The 18,749-nt window shown below is 45.8% G+C and overlaps 1 protein-coding gene across 2 annotated transcripts in view; it reads left to right on the top strand.

The window, feature by feature from the left end:
- Positions 1-17,690, top strand: part of LOC147630365 (uncharacterized) — a 36,843-nt gene extending 19,153 nt beyond the window's left edge. For both annotated transcript variants that reach the window (XM_086810226.1, XM_086810227.1), the window contains exons 3-4: positions 14,074-15,394; positions 15,897-17,690. In XM_086810226.1, the coding sequence (XP_086666352.1) occupies positions 14,074-15,394; positions 15,897-16,779 (2,204 nt within the window). In that variant the 3' untranslated portion in view covers positions 16,780-17,690. The remainder of the gene's footprint in view (positions 1-14,073; positions 15,395-15,896) is intronic.
- Positions 17,691-18,749: the final 1,059 nt, after the last annotated feature.

Raw genomic sequence — 18,749 nt, 5'->3', positions numbered from 1 at the left:
CCAAGTCCTGGAAACCAGCTGAAGACCACGCGAGGCCTTCTGAAACCTGTTGACCAGCCTCTCTGAATTCGGAACCACAAAGCTTGGAGAATGTGCAACAACCACCTCCTTCTGCAAGTAATCAACGGCCACCTGCCTGGCTTTCCAAGAGGTCCCCGTGGAAAGAACATCCTCATCTACAGGAGTTTCGACATCGGAGCATAGGTCACCTGTAAAGTTTCCTCTGACTGACGAACACAAGAACTACCAACATCGGTACTGGAAAGTTCCTGCCAACTGCTGCCATCAACTGGCAAGCTATCCACCATCTGGTCCGGGAAAGCCTGCACCTGGAGCGTATCCACACTTAAGTGGCCATTACCAGACTACCACTCATCACAATACTGAGGACTTGGGAGAGAGAGTGTTGAAAGCTTGTAAACTCCATTCTCCACTCCGCCTTCCCAAACTACCTGGCGTGTTGCCTTATCCCGGAGAGCAACAAAATGCTCATCAAACTCCACCCGTACGCCAGTCTTGCAAACCTGATGCATTGACAACATATGAAAACCAATTGACGGAACATACAACACCTGGGAGGAATGCTTCCTCCCTCTGCCATCGGGAACTATCTCCAACCTGCCCTCACTGTGAACTAGGATAGTGGATGTATCCCCATTAAGAATGTGACCAGAATACCTGCAGAGATCGTGTAAAGCCGAACGGGAAGGAGTCGTGTGCCTGGAAGCACTGTCTAGAATCCACTCCTGAGTATCCGTTGCGGAGAGTCCTCCAACCTCCTCCCTGCCTGAAGAAAATGAAACATCGGTGTCCATCACCTCTAAGTGCACAAAAGCCGGAGTCTTCATGGTTGCTGCTGACTGCTGAGGAGTCTTCACCCTTCTCGGTCTTCCGCTTGGGACAGTGCCTCCGATAGTGGCCTTTCTCGCCATAATCATTACAGGTCCTCTGTGGCTTTAGTTTCTCGCGGTCAGCGTTGGACTTTTGCTTAGAAGACTTCTCCGTTGAAGCCTTCCCTTTGCCCTTGTTACGCCCTTTCAATCGTTGGCTAGTTAAGGCCTCCGAACCTCTGCCCTGGGGAGGGTTTGTGAATCGTTCCTCCTCGTCCAAGACCATGGGCACAAGCTCCTCCCAAGTAATGGTGCTGAGCCTGCCACTGGTAATCAAAGATGAGTAGAATGTTGAGTATTGAGAGGGCAGATGCGACATCAACGTTATGGCCATGCCTTTTGACGATATCTCCTTCCCAGCCTGAAGAACTTCCTGTTGAAGAGCCTGCAGCTTGTTAATATGCTCTCACATCGTCAACGGCTTTGCAAGGTTCATAACCCGCTTTACTTCCAAGGAAATCCTCTTCATGGGCGATACCCTTTTGTAAAGAGAAGCCAAATGTTGCCATATACCTTTGGCCAGCGTCATATGCTTGATATGATTGATTACTTGTGGTGTGCAGTTGAGGAAGATAAATGAACGGACCCTGGCGTTGACACGATCCCACAACTGCGCCTCCCGGTCCTTTCGGGTTGACAGTAACTCCCCTTCCTCTACTTCCGGCCGTGGAACCCCAACAATGATGAAATCAGCAAGGTCATATGACTCCAGAACAGATTCCATCATAACCTTCCATATGTCGTAGTTGTTCCCGTCCAATTGACGGTCCACCGGGAACGTGGGGAGTGTAGGGATCTTCACATGCCTCTCAGCCATCTCTAACAAATCTGCCATTGCGGGGATGTAATCTAAAAAAGGGTGGGTGGGCGGGAACAAAGAAGAACTTACAACTGCAAGTGGCTGTCCAGCAAATCAGCCCGCCGTCCTCTTGCTTCTCCTCTTCCCGAACAGTCCCGAACAGTCCACCAATCAGCAACACAACAGTCCCCTTCTTCCTCACACAAATCCCAAGATCTATCAAGAGCCTAGGGCTCTGATACCATGTCAGAATACGCAATGGAGATGATGATCAAATCTGGGAACACGAGAGCAAACACAGTGCAAAAAAACAGCACAAGAGAAGAAGAGAGATAGAGGCGTGTAACTCTGCTCTATATACACAAAGAAGATCCCGAATACAAGATAAAATGGCAAGGGATGTGGGGGCCCATTTTATATGGACCCCAGGCAGCAGTCGGCCTGCTCCAGGGGCAGCCGACAGGTGCAGATACTCCACGACTAGCTACAAGACCAGTCGGCCAGCAAACATAAGTCGGCCAGCACTGTACTGAAGTCGGGTATAGTCGGCCAGAGGAAGAATGCGCCTGCCAGCTCACGACTGCCCCCCAAGCCATAGATAAATGGGAAAAATACGAGGAGTGAGGAAAAATGAGAAAAGCACCTACAAGGGCGGGCACACCCACAACAGAGGCCCTGGTGTCTCAGTAAAGACAAGAGATGACTTCTAACAGATATACCTTGGAGATGACCTCACCCCCCTACAAGTGGAACATAGGAAAGCCGGTATGGTTTAGGTTATGGAAGCCCGCAAGGTAGGAAAATGGGCCATTATCGAGATGACCGAGTCATCATCATGGATAAATGCCCCACATGACGGTGCGGGGCCTATGAGACCATAGATGCATTGAGGATGGAAGTATGGAATTGCAATGGAACTCTATGGTCAGACATAGGAGGCTTCATAGAGACTTACACGGATAGGGATATTATCTGCTACACAATAACGCATCAAAGTCCTGAGAGAGGGCTACCCAAAGTGGAGGGTTATACATGGGAATCAGCTTTCAGAGGACAAACACGCACCACTGGGGGGGGGGGGGGGGGGGGGGGGGGGGGGGCGTGGCTCGGGAGGAGTGGCATGTTTGTTTCGCCGTCATTTGAGAGGCATGCTCACAATGGTTAGACACGATGAGGAGGCTCGTTTTATGTGGATGCGATTAGGGCTTGAGAGTGATGCATATTGCAGTATGCTACTTCCCACCAGAGAACTCATAATATGCATGCAGGTTGATAGAGAAAGGGGAGACTCCTTATGCGCCATTATTTGCAGACATTGCAGAGTTCTCCTAGCAAGGGAGAGGTCCTCCTATTAGGAGACTTTAATGCACGGACAAAAGGGAAAGAAGTGCAGACATATGACTGCCTAGGAGATGCCATTATGTTGTCAGAAATTGACTTGGCTGAGATGGGCCTCCAGAGGGCCAACCAGGATATGGGGAATGCAACATCGTATGGTAGACACTTCTTGGATATGGGGGCTATGGATGAGCTGGTTATATATAATGGGTTGTCCAGATGGCCGCAGTCGGACAACCTTACATCTTTTCCGCATGGGGGAGGCACTAGTACAGTGGATTACCTCATGGGATCTCCCGCTCTTATACCACACATCTCAGACTTCACCATCCCTCCTCCCCCCATACTAGTTGACCACGCATTACTTTCTTTCACGATCTCATGCCCCATCGTACCGCCCACACACACACCCCCTGTCACCACCTTCACCCGGATTCATTTCCATCATGATCTTGACCACATCTATGAGGACCACCTCTCGTGCCACATTTCAGCTCTCGACTTATCCCTCCCTATCTCCACCATCACATCCCAACTTTCCTCCATCATCCTCCGCCCACACCAGCTTCCCCTACACCACATGCTCCATAGCAAGTTTGCCAGTGGGATCCCAACCCCAGAATGGATGGTATGATGAAGAGTGCAAAACCACCAGGCTTCGCCTCTTATGCGAGAGGGAACATGGGCTGATTTCAGCACATAAGATGCAATGCATCTTCCGTACATTCACTCGCCGAAAGAAACGGGCATTTCTCGCCAGACGAGAACAAGAGTTATACCAGCTCTTTTTGAGCGAGGACAACTCAGAAGCTTGGCGCATTCTGGAAGAGAAAAGAGCACCTACACCTATCACAGATCCTAGCCTTTGGGAAGCCTATGCACGACAACTGTATGATGTGCCAAACCAACCTATACCACAAATGTCACACATCCCTAGGCCTACATCATCTTATCTCTTTGATTCCCCCAATGTCACTAGGGCTCTTAAAAAGCTGCATAATGGGAGAGCAAAAGATCATGAGGATCCACGCGCGGAACATTTCGCCCACGGGCACCACGTATTGGCTCCCATTCTTTCCGGTCTTTTTAACAGAGCACTCTGTGAAGGCTTCCCACCCTCTTGGACTACCAACACCATTGTCCCCCATCCACAAAGCAGGAGATCCCACGGACCCAGGTAACTACAGGACTATCATGATTGGTCGCACAATGGCCAAAATCTATGGGGCAGTACTAGAGGACATGATGAGCTCTATGGCAGAGAGGATGGGAAACAGAGCATCAGGTCAGGCAGGCTTTAGGAGAAACTTCTCCACGCTGGACCATATCTTTACTTTACATGCTATCATAGAGGAGGCGAGGTCCTCAAAGAGACATGCGTATTGCTGCTTTGTGGATTTCCGCAAAGCCTTTGACTCCGCCCCTCGATCTCGTCTGATAGGACGCTTGCAGGAGCTCCAGTTCTCACATGAGATGATATGGGGTGTAATGGCACTATATGAGGCAGTACTTGGCTGAGTACGTGCACCCGGTGGGACCTCGGGAGATATATGTAACACTATTGTGGTTAAGCAAGGCTGCCCACTCTCACCTACACTCTTTGGCCTATACATTGATGAGATCGCAATATTTGTGGATAGTTTTGGAGGTAGAGGTTCACCATTGGCTTAGACAGTAGTGCCCATATTGCTATATGCTGACGACATTGTCTTGATCTTAGATTCAGCCGAGGGTTTACAGAAACACTTAATGCATTGGACAGATTTTGTAGGGAGAGAGACCTTACGGTCAATTTGGGTAAAACCAAGGTTAGGGTCTTCACAACACATCTTATGCAAGTCCCCTCACGATTTTCTTTCATATATAGAGATGCCCCAATGGAGATTGTGCAGAAGTATGTGTATCTAGGAGTCACTTTTATAGGCCCTTTGTTTTGCATGACCACAACTGCCACTTACCGACTTGCGAGGGGGCACGCCTCCCTAGCCCGTCTGGAGAGACAGTGTTTCGAGGCACATTTCCAAGAACCCCACACTAAGTGCTGGCTCTTTGATACTCTAGTACGACCAGCGGCTATGTATGGTGCAGCCCTTTGGGGGCCAGGCCTAGGGAAGGATCACTGGAGGAGCATAGAGAGGCTACGGGTGATGATGTTGTCACGCGTGATCAGGAGTAAGCCATTTGTACCACATGACATTCTACATGGAGAGTTTGGGGTGGCCCCATTGGTTACAGATGCCCTTTTTCAGACTGTCACTTATATTCAGCATGTATACACGCTTGACAGAGATCGCCTCCCACGACTAGCACTAGAGTCCTCTATGAAATTATATGGCAAGAGGGAGAGGGAGCGATTGAGACGAGCTGGACTGCCCTCCTCCTCACTGGCACGACCACCACCATTACCAACACATGCATGGTACTCTGAGGTAGTCGAGTGGTTTCATGCACATGGCATAATGGACCGTCTCCCCCTGTTTTAGTATAGCCTGGATTCCCCATACCTTGATCTCTCACGTCAAGAGATCAACCGGATCATCCGGTTAGATCTACTTGGGCTACACATACACCAGACATGGGTGTCTGTCAGAGATTGGTAAGAAGTGTGAGTTCTACAGAGATCACTTCTTGAGACTCTCCGAGGATGGATTCTTTGAGATCCCGGGATACATACAGATACACATGTCACATGCCATGTGTATCACGATTCACGATCGGCCAGCTCAGGGTATCCTCCCACCGCCTCAGAGTAGAGACTGGCAGAGCTGAGGATATCCCACATGAGGAGAGGACATGCATAGTATGCATCACATGAGCAGTAGAGGATGAGGCCCATTATATGCTCAGTTGCCCGGCTTACTATGAGATACAGGGGAGATTCTATTGCCTCTTCTGAGAGGGATTCTGACCACTCACACGGGTGATACAGTTTGAGGATCAGAGGTGCTTGGGCATGTACTTGACGGAGCTCAGACGACACAGGGATGTAGTGTTGAGGCAGCATGCTGAGAGACAGCCTCGGCTCCGACAAGACACCTCACATAGAGCCATCACAAATTTCTTTGTGGTACATACATCCACATCGGAATCTACTGCCCACAATAGTTCCTCTACTATGACATCAGAGCCCACCACCCGTACCCACGCTCTAGCTCCATACCCCAGAGGAGTTTTTAGTGAGAGAGCTCGATCCATTCGGCAAGCCAGACGTCCCTGACCCAGAGCATCAAGACCCCCCACCACACAGAGACGGATTCGTGAGGTTCTCCGCCGACATGTCTCGCTCCCATCACAGAGGCCGGACATTCACTCCACCATCAGATCGGTTCTGGCCGAGGTAGGTATCGACATTAGCTGATCATAGTATATCTCACTCTACACAGGATCATCTGTTGATCACATGTATTGTCAGATATTTTCATTTTACTTTTTCTTTCAATTTTCCATGGCTCAGTATATCCATGGTACATTGTATTACTTTTGGTCTTTCTGCACATTGAAGGTGTCAAAATACGCAGTGGAAATGATAGCCAAATCTGAGACCACAAGAGCAAGTAGAGTGCAGAAAATAGACAGCACAAGAGAAGTAGAGAGATAGGCGTGTAACTCTTCTCTATACACAAGATCCCGAGGAAAAAAGTGAATGAATACAATGTGGGGGCTATGGGGCCTATTTATATGGCCCCATATAGCAGTCGGCCTGTGCTAGCATGCGCCGCCAGCCCTCAACGACTGGGCACTACCAGTCGGCCCAGTAAAAAAAACAGCCACGACCCCTTTTGATCAGGTCGGCCAGCTCCACGTGTACAAGAGTGCAGTCGGCCAGCACCAAAAGCTCCTTGTGGCAGTCACCCACACACCATGGAAAAAATGGGGAAAAAATACGGGGAGTGAGGAAAAATGAGAAAACACCTATACAGGGCAGGCACACCCACAACAGAGGCCCTGGTGTCTAATAAAGACAGGAGATGACTTCTAACACCCCCTCTCAGCTCCTGGTTGTGAAATCAACCCTAGGGGGCTGGAGTGCCGCTTGAGCGTAGCTTCAGGTAGAGACTTCGTGAAGAGGTCTGCCGCATTGTCCTCCGTCGAACAATAAAGTAGCAAGATGTCACCAGCCAAGATCTTCTCACGCACAAAGTGATACTGTATCTCTGTGTGCTTGGTCCGGGCATGGAAGACCGGGTTCCGAGCAATAGCTATACAACTCTGGTTATCACACTGGATGACTGTGGGCTCCTTCTGTGGAAACCCAATCTTGCCTAGCAGCCTCTGCAACCACACAACCTCGCAAGCAGCACCACAAGCAGCCCGGTACTCTGCCTTTGTCGAAGATAGGGCAATAGTTGGCTGCCTCTTACTGCTCCAAGAAACTGCTTCTGAGCCGAGGGTAAAACTGTAACCTGAAGTAGATCTCCTCGTGTCTGGATCTCCTCCCCAATCTGAGTCACTCCAACCTTGGAGTCAGACTCCATCCCCTCCTGTGTAAAAGAGTCCTAGATCCTTCGTACTCTGCAGATACCGCAAGATCCATAATCCTGCGTCCCAATGAGACTTCAATGGCGTCTGCATAAAAGAGCTCAACAGCCCCACGGAGAAGCTCAAGTCCAATCTGGTGTTCAGCAACCAGGTCGTCAAATGATATCTCCTTCCCTGCCTCCTGGAGGACTTCCTGCTGAAGGGCCTGCAGCTTGTTAATGTGCTCCCGCATCGTCGATGACTTTGTAGGATTCATAACCCGCATCTGCACTTCCAAGGAGATCCTCTTCATGGGTGATGCCCTGTTATAAAGAGAAGCCAAGTGCTGCCATATGCCTCTGGCCAGCGTCATATGCTTTACGTGATTGATTACTTGTGGTGTGCAATTGAGGAAAATAAATGACCGGACCATGGCGTTGACACAATCCCACATCTGTTCCTGTGCATCGCGGTCCTTCATTCACAGTAACTCCCCTTCCTCTGCTTCCGGCAGTGGAACCCCTATAACGATGAAATCAGCAAGGTCATATGACTCCAGCATAGACTCCATCATAACCTTCTAGATGCCGTAATTGTTCCCGTCTAATTGACGGTCCACTGGAACGTGGGGAGAGTCGAAATCTTCACATGCTTCTCAGCCATCTCTAACAAATCTGCCATCGCGGGGATGTAAGTGAAAGGGTGGGTGGGTGGGAAAAAAAACTCTAAACCTGCAAGTGGCTGTCCAGCAACTTAGCCCGCCTTCCTCTTGCTACTTCTCTTCCCGAACAGTCCAAACAGTCCACCAATCAGCAACGTAACAATCCCCCTCTTGCTCAGAAAACTCCCAATATCTTTCAAGAGCCTAGGACTCTGATACCATGTCAAAATACGCAGCGGAAATGATAACCAAATCTGAGACCACGAGCAAGTAGAGTGCAGAAAATAGACAGCACAAGAGAAGTAGAGAGATAGGTGTGTAACTCTTCTCTATACACAAGATCCCGAGGAAAAAACTGAATGAATACAATGTGGGGGCTATGGGGCCTATTTATATGGCCCCATATAGTAGTCGGCCAGCGCTAGCGTGCGCCGCCAGCCCTCACGACTGGGCACTACCAGTCGGCCAGTAAGAAAAACAGCCACGACCCCTTCTGATCAGGTTGGCCAGCTCCACGTGTACAAGAGTGCAGTCGGCTAGCACGAGAAGCTCCTGCCAGCCTGTGGCAACCACCCACACCATGGAAAAATGGGGAAAAAATACGAGGAGTGAGGAAAAATGAGAAAACACCTATACAGGGCAGGCACACCTACAAGAGAGGCCCTGGTGTCTGATAAAGACAGGAGATGACTTCTAACAGAAGACACACATACAATCAGATTTTAGGGAGACTATCGAGGGTAGAGAACTCTTATTGACTGTCACGGACATAGAAGTAGCTAGAATGTCTAGTCATCATCTTACACATTGAGGTTGTTGCAATCAGATTTTAGGGAGACTACCGAGGGTAGAGAACTCTTATTGACTCTCACGGACATAGAAGTAGCTAGAATGTCCAATCATCGTCTTACTCATTGAGGGAGACTTGGGTTGTTGCAGCGTTTATTTTTTCATCTTCAACTGGCATCTCCTCATCATCTTATATGAGAGTAGCATGATGCTTTTCTTGCTCTTTTCCCAACTTCTTGAAGCGGTTGAAGACGCATTGCTATAAAGCAATGTAAAGTCTTGAGTGCCTTTAAGGTAACAAAAGACAGGCTTCACTGCTTGCCATTGCCTAATGCCAGGGCAATGCATAAATCTGCTCAAGTGTGACACTGCATATTGAATATCAAGACAGGTAGTGCATAGAGAAATAAGGCATCCCACAGCCTGTTGATAAGTGGCAACATCAAATGACTCGGAAGAGTCCTCAAGTGATAATTGTAAGCCTGGTTCCATAAGAGTAGAAACAGGTTTGCAATCTATCATTTGGAACCTTTCTAAGAGCTGCTCAATGTATCTTCTTTGAGATAGCATGATGCCCCCCTCGACTGGTATAAACTGGATACCCAAATAATAATGCAAAAGTCCCATGTCTATAACATCAAATGCATGCTATAATTCAGCTATGAAAGCTGAAATTTGCCCCTCATCAGGGCTTGTTATTAGCAAAGCATCCACAGAAAGGTTTAGGAGTATGAAATCATCCCCTTGTTTGCGAACATAGAGGGTACTCTCAGTCGGGACTATTTCAAAAACATGAGAGAGAAAGTACGCATGCATCTTTTGATACCAAGCACGAGGAGCCTGTTTAGGGCCATAAAGTGCTTTACGCAATCTACATACTTTATCCTCTACACCTTTCTGAACAATGCCAGGAGGCTGTGATACATAAACCTCTTCCTGCAAATCACCATTTGGAAAAGCAATTTTGACATCCAATCATAGTAACATAAAAACCCGTTTTGCCCTCTCAAAATGGCACGAAACGTTTCTAGCACGAAACGTTTCGAAACAAAACGAAACCTGCCCATCGAAACGGTGTTTCGCCCAAATGTAAAGTGAGGTCAAAAAAACGGGCGGGAGGTTTTTTTTTGCAAATGCGATTTTTGCCGTCATTTCCGTCCTTGTTTGTTGTCCATTCGCCACTTGACGCATCCGACACTTCTTCTCGGCCGCAACTTGTTGCTCTGCCTCTTCTCCTTGTCCACTCCTCCTTTTCGCTCCTTCACTCCTCCTCCTCCATGCCTCCTCTTCCTCTTCCCTTTTCCTCTCTCTCTCTTCTCCTCCACGGTCCACCCCTCCTCTTGCCTCCTCCTCTCTCTCCTTTTCTTGTCTTCCAACTTTCTCTCCTTTTCTTCTCACGTCCTTCCCATTTCTTCTCACCTCCCTCTTCCCTTCCAACTTGTTTATTTCCTCCTCTCTTTCTCTCCTTTTCTTGTCCAAATTTTGAAAATACCAAAAAACCTACCCCCAAAATCATGAATTTCATACCCACTAGTTCCAAAACATGCATCTTCATCTTTCTGTTGGCTATGTTATAAATTTGGTATGTGTATATAAGAAGTGTCATTTCAAAACCTTTGCATTTCGTTTAAAACAGACGAAACGAAACCTTCGAAACGACGAAACGACGAAACGTTTCATGTTACTATGCATCCAATTGATGCACATTCCAAGCTTTATTGGCAGCCAATGCAACAATAGTGCGTATGGTGGTCATACGTGAAGTAGGCGAAAAAGTCTCATCATAGTCAATGTTCTCTCTCTGGGCATACCCTTTGGCGACTAAAGGAGCCTTATAGCGATCAATGGAGCCATCAGGTTTACATTTCAATTTATACACCCATTTTGTGTCGATAGCACGCTTGCCTATAGGCAAGTCACATAACTTCCATGTAACATTTTTTTAGGGATTGGGTGAAGCAAAATGAGGGGGAATCGGTAAATGCGTATGTACAAAAGTTTTGGAAACTGCTTTCGGAGGTGTCTCCATTTATGCATGTCACCGAGGCGGAAAGGACAAGAAGAGATATTTGGAATCTCTTCTTTTGGTCCTTATTTGTTTTCAATCTCTTTTAAAACTTGATGAGTTCCTTTTATTGTAGCATTTCAACTAAGCCGAGAAAATATTTGTGTTTGGCCCAAATCTTTGAAATGACTTGTTGGACAAAAGGAAGTTGAAAGAAAGAGAGGTCTGTGGAACCATGAAGAGTGGACTTTGGTGATAGACCATGATTGAGTTGGATGGAGTGGATGTTGTCTAGTCGAGCTTTCTACAAGTGGAAAGTAGCTAGTTTATTGGATCTTGTCATTTGTGAAGAAGTGTCCTGTAAAGAGGATGGCCTATTAGGAGCTTCCAACTCCTTTTTATGGCACCCTTGATAACCTGTCCCATACTTTCTACAAGTGGAAAGTAGCTAGTTTATTGGATCTTGTCATTTGTGAAGAAGTGTCCTGTAAAGAGGATGGCCTGTTAGGAGCTTCCAACTCCTTTTTATGGCACCCTTGATAACCTGTCCCATACTTTGGAATTTGTCTTGGTGATTTGCAGCTATATTAAAATGTCCTGCAAAGATAAGAGAATGTGTAATTTGGGAAAGATGTGAAGAGTTGAGCTGGGAAGCTAAGGGGCTTGTGTACATTACTACACCATGCCGATTAGCGATTGATTTTACCTTATTGATTAGCTATTGATTCTACCCTAATGCTGACTCTAGTTGTAGACAAGGGGAAGGAATAGTTGAGGTAGAAAAGACGAGCAGAGGAGATTCTGTAACCACTCCCTATACAGGAGGCCTACAAATCGGAAGACAAAATACACATTTTTAGATCACTTAACTAATTCCAACAATGGACATTATTAACAACATTAAAACTGTAAATGACCAAGAACACTTGACACCAACACTGGGGCCGGAAAGGAACCCCCCCCCCCCCCCCCTCTCAATACATTTGTATTTTTTGGAGTATTTATATGTACAAGTGTCACGGGCCAATAGGCCAGATTTCTCCTCACATGGAGTGAATACAACTCAAACAATTGGGTACTTGTCGATGAAGTCTGGACAGTCGAAGAAGTCCCAAGTCACAGGCACACTCCCACCTTCACTGGGTGCACACCTGCCTTTCACTGGTCTTCCGAGACCCTGCACCAACAGGCACGCCCGTACTAGCACAAGCAAAGGAGTACACCACGGAGGGAACATTGCCTGGTTCTCCCAGATAAGCTTTGCTCCGGAACTCCCTAGTGTTTCTAACCTTCACTGGCTCTCAGAATTCAGAGGGCGCGGTTAGCACTATTACTCGAGGAAAATTAAACCAGTATGGTTAGCATAAACATGCTTTGTTCTTGCTCTTCACAAAACTTAAAGAAATCTTTGAACTTAATTTAGAAAATCTTAGTTTTACACAAATAAGAAATACAAGGCACCTAGTATAGCATGTAGCAAGAGTCAATGGAGATGCATTCCTTTTACCATGCAGTCAGGTCCACCTGGTACAACTGTGGGTGCAGCAAGTACAACACGGGCAGCAACAGGTACAAGTTTGGTACAACAAGTATATGTCCTGGTACAGCAAGTACAAGTCCTAGTACAGCAGGTACAGGCTTGGTACAACAAGTATAGGGTAGGTTGGTATAACAAGTACCGAGTACATTCTGGTATAGCAGGTACATCCTGGTGCAGTCTGGTACAGTAGTAGGTAAAGTAGTCGCGTGCAGGTACAGCAACAGGTACAACATAGGTACAGCAAGAGGTACAACACAGGTACAGCAGCTGTAGGCGTGTACAGGTTAGGTACAGCAGTTGTGCTGTACAGCAGGCGGGTACAACACATGTACAACAACTGTAGGCAAGTACAACACGAGCAGCAGATGGGTTGGAGCTGGAGGTGGGTACAGCAGGCCGGCGGGAGAAAAATCATTCGCACCTCTCCATACAGTAGGCGACTCTTTCCTTCAACCAATCCCTTCCACCATCCACGTGTGAAGAGAATTCTTCCCATGCAATAGTTGCTTTAAATATTATTAAACTTTAATCAAAGGTTAGCACCCACACTAGAAAATGTCCGGACCAAATTTTAAATGTGTGTGAACACCCAACCTTATAAATATTAAGGTTTGGATTACTTTCTAGATTTTACATTAGAAAAAGGCCAAAATGGTAATACTTACCACCTGTTCACACGCCACACCAATGTGTCAGCAAGCAGCACTCCCACGGTACATTGGGGGCGTCCCCATCCAGTGTACTGACACGGCAAAACAGGCAAACACATGCAAACAAATCATGCGAAAACAAGTTTATGCATGCAGTCATAAATGCATGTGCACATGTAATGGACAAAATCTCCCTTTCACGAAACTTGTACAAAAAGTTCTTGTTGGGTACAAAATTGGCGCGACAGAAATATGAATGTATGTCCCGGTCTTCCTATGGAGTGACAATCCCATAGGTAAGACGCCATTCTGGCCATACACGGATGGCACCAACAAGCTCCCGTCTATACAGCACGAAGCAGGTTACATGGGTGGCACAAAACTTTATCTTCACTTTAACGTGATATCTCACATGATAAAATGACGCTTATGCTCTTCTTTTTCATGCTTTTTTACACTTCTTAAGACTTTCTTTATACTTCCTACCATAAAGAATAAGCTACACTCATGAAAGAGTGGACTCAAAATGATCATCTCAAAGATATCTCACATGATATGAGGTTAAAGTGTATCTGCCAGTGAAACACTTTTTTTTTTGTTTCCATGGTGTTATAACAGTCTTTGTTGTAGCAGTGTTTACCCTTATCCTTTGGAAAAGGATAAGGGTAAATAGTCTTTGTTGTAGCAATGTTTACCCTTATCCTTTGGAAAAGGAATCAAAAATTAGGTGCTCATTTATGTGAACTGTTAGGTGTTGAGCGCATGGACAAGAATGTGATGGTGGCTGTGAATGGAGGATTTGATGGGTCGCTGCATTTCGAGTAGATTCATTTGAAGTCCAAGATTTTACTCTCTTTCTTGTCAATATGCTGCTGAATTTATATGTTCATCTGTTTTCTGCAATTTCTATGGCATGAGTATTGACATGCTTTTTTGTCTGCAGGTAACAAGGATGCCGCTGACAAGGCTATACTGGTGGCGATGCTGCTATGGGCTCTAGATAATCCTCCACCCTCTAACATTCTTCTAATATCAGGTGATGGTGACTTTGCAAATGCTTTGCATCGACTAAGCTTGAAAACATACAGTATCCTTCTTGCCTGCCCAGCGCAATTTGTCAAGCCGGCCCTTATTGGGGCTGCAAGAAGGCTTTGGTCCTGGAAAGATTTAGCCAAGGGACAGCTATCAGAGCCTGATTTTTCTCAACCCAATGGTGATGCCTCGCAAGAGCCTTCAGTATTGAGTGGCTCAATGGAAAAGTTTTGGCAAAAACCAGGATCTGGTAATTCTAAAAACTCAGATATGCGTACTTCTGCAGCTCCCAATAGATATTTGCCACCACAGAGAAGAGGCCCACAGTCAGCAGAAAACCATACAACGGAGCATTTTAAGAATTTAAATCTCGAGAATTATCATAGGTCTTCTACCCTAGTGTCAAATGAAAGCAGGAATGGATCACATGGTGCAAAAAAATCTAATGTACCTTCGGATAGAAGGATTGCACAAGCAGCAAACAATACGTTCTCTCCCACAAGTAAAGCAAGTCAAAGTAGGACACATGCTGTTGGGAAACCTCATCTTGCTGCTCGTAGTGTGGACTTTGGGCAATATCCCTATTTCTTGCCAGGAGCGGCAGAAAGGGAAGAAATCCAGGAGCCTATGGTGTACAGCAATACAGATGTACCTAGGCCTCCTCTGGTGCCAGAGTTTCCGAGTATATCAGCGGGACTGATGCCCAGGGGACCTTACAAGCATATTGCTCCTGATAATCGATCTGCTAATAATGTGCCAGGTCATGAGTATTTTACTCCCGATAATAGAGCTGCTATCAAAGTGCTGCCTCAGAATTCTCCTGCATTAACCTCTTCACCACTTATTCCACCTTCTTATGCAATGACAAACTTGGAAGAAGTGTCACATGATACCTGTCTAGATAAGGTTTACAGTGCCATGAAGACACTTCAAAGGGACATGCTTGCACCGACTGAAAACAACTTACATGATTGTGTTCGGTATTGGGACCCACAACATGAGAATGTTGATGTAAAACAAACCTTAATCAAGGCAGCAGGTTTAGGCCAGGTTACAAAGACTCAGCTGGGACGAGGTCTGGTTATGTACTTTCCACCTGACCACAAAGTACCATGGGACTGTGTGGATCCAGGCAACATGCAGTATAATTACCCTTGCGATGTGTGGCTTGAATTACGACAATTTTTGCTTAATGGTGAAAGGAAGCAAGTATTCTTGGCTTCTGGCAGCCGGTAAGTAGGCTTTGTATCATAGTCACAGTAAACAGCCGAAACGGCACCTCTGCATGTTGGAAACAGCTTTTCCCCTTTCCTTGCCAGCCTGAAACGCATTTTATTTTGTGAAACATTTCGATCGCGGGAGAAGGCAAGGGGAAACGTTTCCCAGTAAAAATTGTCCCAGTAAAAATTGGTGTTTTCCCTCCCAAAACCCTAATTTTAGCCTCTCGTTTGTTCCTTCTCCTCATCAATCTCCTTTCCCCCAATCTTCAATCACATACTTCTTAAGTCTCCATGTGATTCTCCTCCCCTTCTTCTACCCTACCTAAGCGGCCCCCTCCCCCCCCGGGTTTTACATCTCCCTTGCTGACGACCTTTTTCAGGCCCCTTGAAATTGCCTTCTCCGTTTCCCTTTCTCGTAACTGTGCTTTGTATAGCTTTTGAGTTGTCTCTTATCTTGTGGTTCTATTAGCTGATACATATTCTTGTATCTTGTGAACTTGCCTTTTTTGTTTAGGTATGATGCTGCTCAAATTTTGAAGAATTCTAGTAGCATGCACATCAAAAACCTTGTTGTGGGCAGGATAATTCATCTCTTACAGCAAGCTATGCAGCAGAGAAAATGGTTGAGGAAAAATGGGCCAGGCTGGGCGCCCTTGTTTGTGAATCAAAAAGCTATGCTAGAGTACTCTCAAGGCGAAATTCAAGGAGGAGAGTTTAAGTCATCAAATCACGGTGAAGCAGTAAATATTTGGAAGCCAGTGCTGCCTGCAAATGAAAAGGATGCCATTTTCAATAAGCTTAGGAGTTGGCTTCCCCAGATCCTTAAAGACGGGAGCTATTATAATCTTTCTTCGCTTTCTAGAGATTTTGAGCTTGCAACAGGCATGCTCCTGGATCACCAAAAGCTAGGGTTTGCTAGTCTTCAAGAGCTCATGAAAGAGCTTTCAGATGTGGCTCATGTAGAGCCAACCAAAACTGGGCTTGTGCTTCGTCTTATCAAGCAGGATGGGAACGTGATGGGGTTCAATAACAATTCGGGTATTTCTAAACAGTCTGTATGTGATGATCGGGCTGAGAAAGGAGTGTCGAAACAAGAAAATGTGGCGAAGGCTCTCAGGCAGATACAGGTTGTCCAGGATCTGAAGTCGTGGTTGAGTTATCTGATGACTGTAGTGCAGGATGGGTATGATATTACCAAAATCCACCAGGATTTTTTCCAAGCAAGCGGTAATGATTTGGATAAGGAGGGCTTTGACTTGAATAAGCTTCAAGGCATTTTGAAGCAGTTTCCTGATGTCATCCAGATTGCCAAAACGTCAATGGGCATATGGGTAGCTTATCCTGCCAGTCACAATATAGGTGGTGCCAGTAAAATTGCGGGACCTATGGCTGTCTGAACTCACTAAATTGCTATTATTTTGCGTGCTTTTAGGTGGAAATTAGGGACCTCACGTATAGCAGGGTTGTTAATTCTTACCTGCGTGGTGGTGGGTAAAATCTTTGAGGCGTCGTTCAGAGGGTCACGAATTTCAGTGTGTAGTAGTCGACAGTAATAGCAGTCGGGGTATTTTCTATTGTAGTGTTCAGGTTTAACTCTCATTTCATTAAATACCTCTCCAAGTCTCTTACAAGTAGGGGGACTTTACCTTTTTGCTGTGGCATTGCTTAGGTACATAGGGATTTTTAAGACAGTTTTGAAAGGTTGCTCATACAAGAGTTACATGTTAAAGCCTCTACGAAATCTGGATAAATACTATTTTAACTAGCTTAGGGTAGATGAAACCATTATACAGTTCATGAAATGGTCAATCAAGGCTCAGGAGAAATGTGGTGGGCTCAGTGAGGATGACACTGGACTCAATTAATGGGCTCAGTGGGGACACAACATAGAGGAAGTGCACTTCATGTATATGTACAGGCATAGCTTAATAGTACCGGATGTCACTTAATGGGGATCATACAGTGAATGGCTCCGAGGGCCATGAAGCTGTGTCAGTCAGTATTTGCAGTAGAAGGGTTATGCTGCTGTTGGTTAGAGACCAGTGGAATTGTGCGGTTTCGCTATTGGCCTTATCTTATAAGAAAGGTTCTTTCATTGAAGATGTAAATCACAAATACTCCGTCTACACGTCATGGGGAAGACTGCTCGTCTGCCATGCTTGACAGTAAGAATTCAACTACCTAATTGTAGCACAAATACTAAGCGGAAGAAATGTTTTATGTTGATTTGTAGCGTAGTATATATGACGTGAATATTGTAAAATGTTTATGAATATTGTGTGTGCACGTGCATGCACTTGTGTGGTGAGAGAGAGTACTGCCCACAAGAAATTTCCTTTGGCCAAGTTCAGTTTGCTTTCTCATTCATTGCATTTAGTGAGAGCTGCCCACTTTCTGTACTCAAGAGAGGACTGAGTTGGAGTACTGCCTACAAGATTTTTTTTTTTTTGCTGATTTGTTGAAGATTGTGTGTGTGTGTGTGTGTGAGAGAGAGAGAGAGAGAGAGAGAGAGAGAAGAAAGAATTGTCCTTAAGCCAAGTTCAGTTTGCTCTCCTATTTGTTGCATTCAGTGAGATTGGAGCTGCCCACTTTCAATAGTGTACTCTAGAGAGGTTGGAGCATTGCCACAAGATATGTTTATGGTGATTAAAAGCGTAGTATATATGTGACATAAATATTATATAATCTTTATATCATCTGTGCGCATGTGTGCGTGTGCGTGTATGAGAGAGAAAGAGAGAGAGAGTTTTGCCCACATTACCTTTGGCCAAGTTCAGTTTGCTGTCACACACATTGCATTTGGTGAGATTGGAGCTGGCCACTTTCAATAGTGAGGTTTAGTTGGTGGAATATTGCCCGCAAGAAATTTCCTTTGGCCTGGTTCAGTTGGCTTTGCCTTTGCATTTAGTGAGATTGGAGCTGCCCACTTTCTACAGTGTAGTACTCCATTGACACCGACTGTCAACGCTGTGCGGATCTCGTATTGGTATGGTGTTTTGCGAGCATGTGTGGGGTTGTATCATCTCGAACACTGAGTTTACCAGTGGCTATTGTGTTGTAGCCTCTGTATATATGTTGGAAAATATACTTCATTTGTATTCACACATGTTAAGCAAGTATGAATACTTCATTCAAAGTCGATCATCTTTATTATCAATCGATTTTATGGTTGATTACTAAACGATTTTGAATGTTGTCTCCCAGATTTTGTAATTTACTGACTATATGCAACTTAGGACAGAACACACGTACACGATCTATATAGTGCATTTGTCTTAGGCTCAGAGTGGTATCAGGCAACTCTAATACAATCATCCTCTGTTTCTCCTATGTAGGTCCAAAAAATTGAATCCCTCCATCCGATAAA

This window comes from Cibotium barometz, chromosome 16, assembly GCF_041138505.1.
Source record: "Cibotium barometz isolate CiBa-2024 chromosome 16, ASM4113850v1, whole genome shotgun sequence".
NCBI classification, from domain to species: Eukaryota; Viridiplantae; Streptophyta; class Polypodiopsida; order Cyatheales; family Cibotiaceae; genus Cibotium; species Cibotium barometz.
The sequence above is the reverse complement of the archived record's forward strand: the minus strand, read 5'-3'. Positions and strand labels throughout refer to the sequence as shown.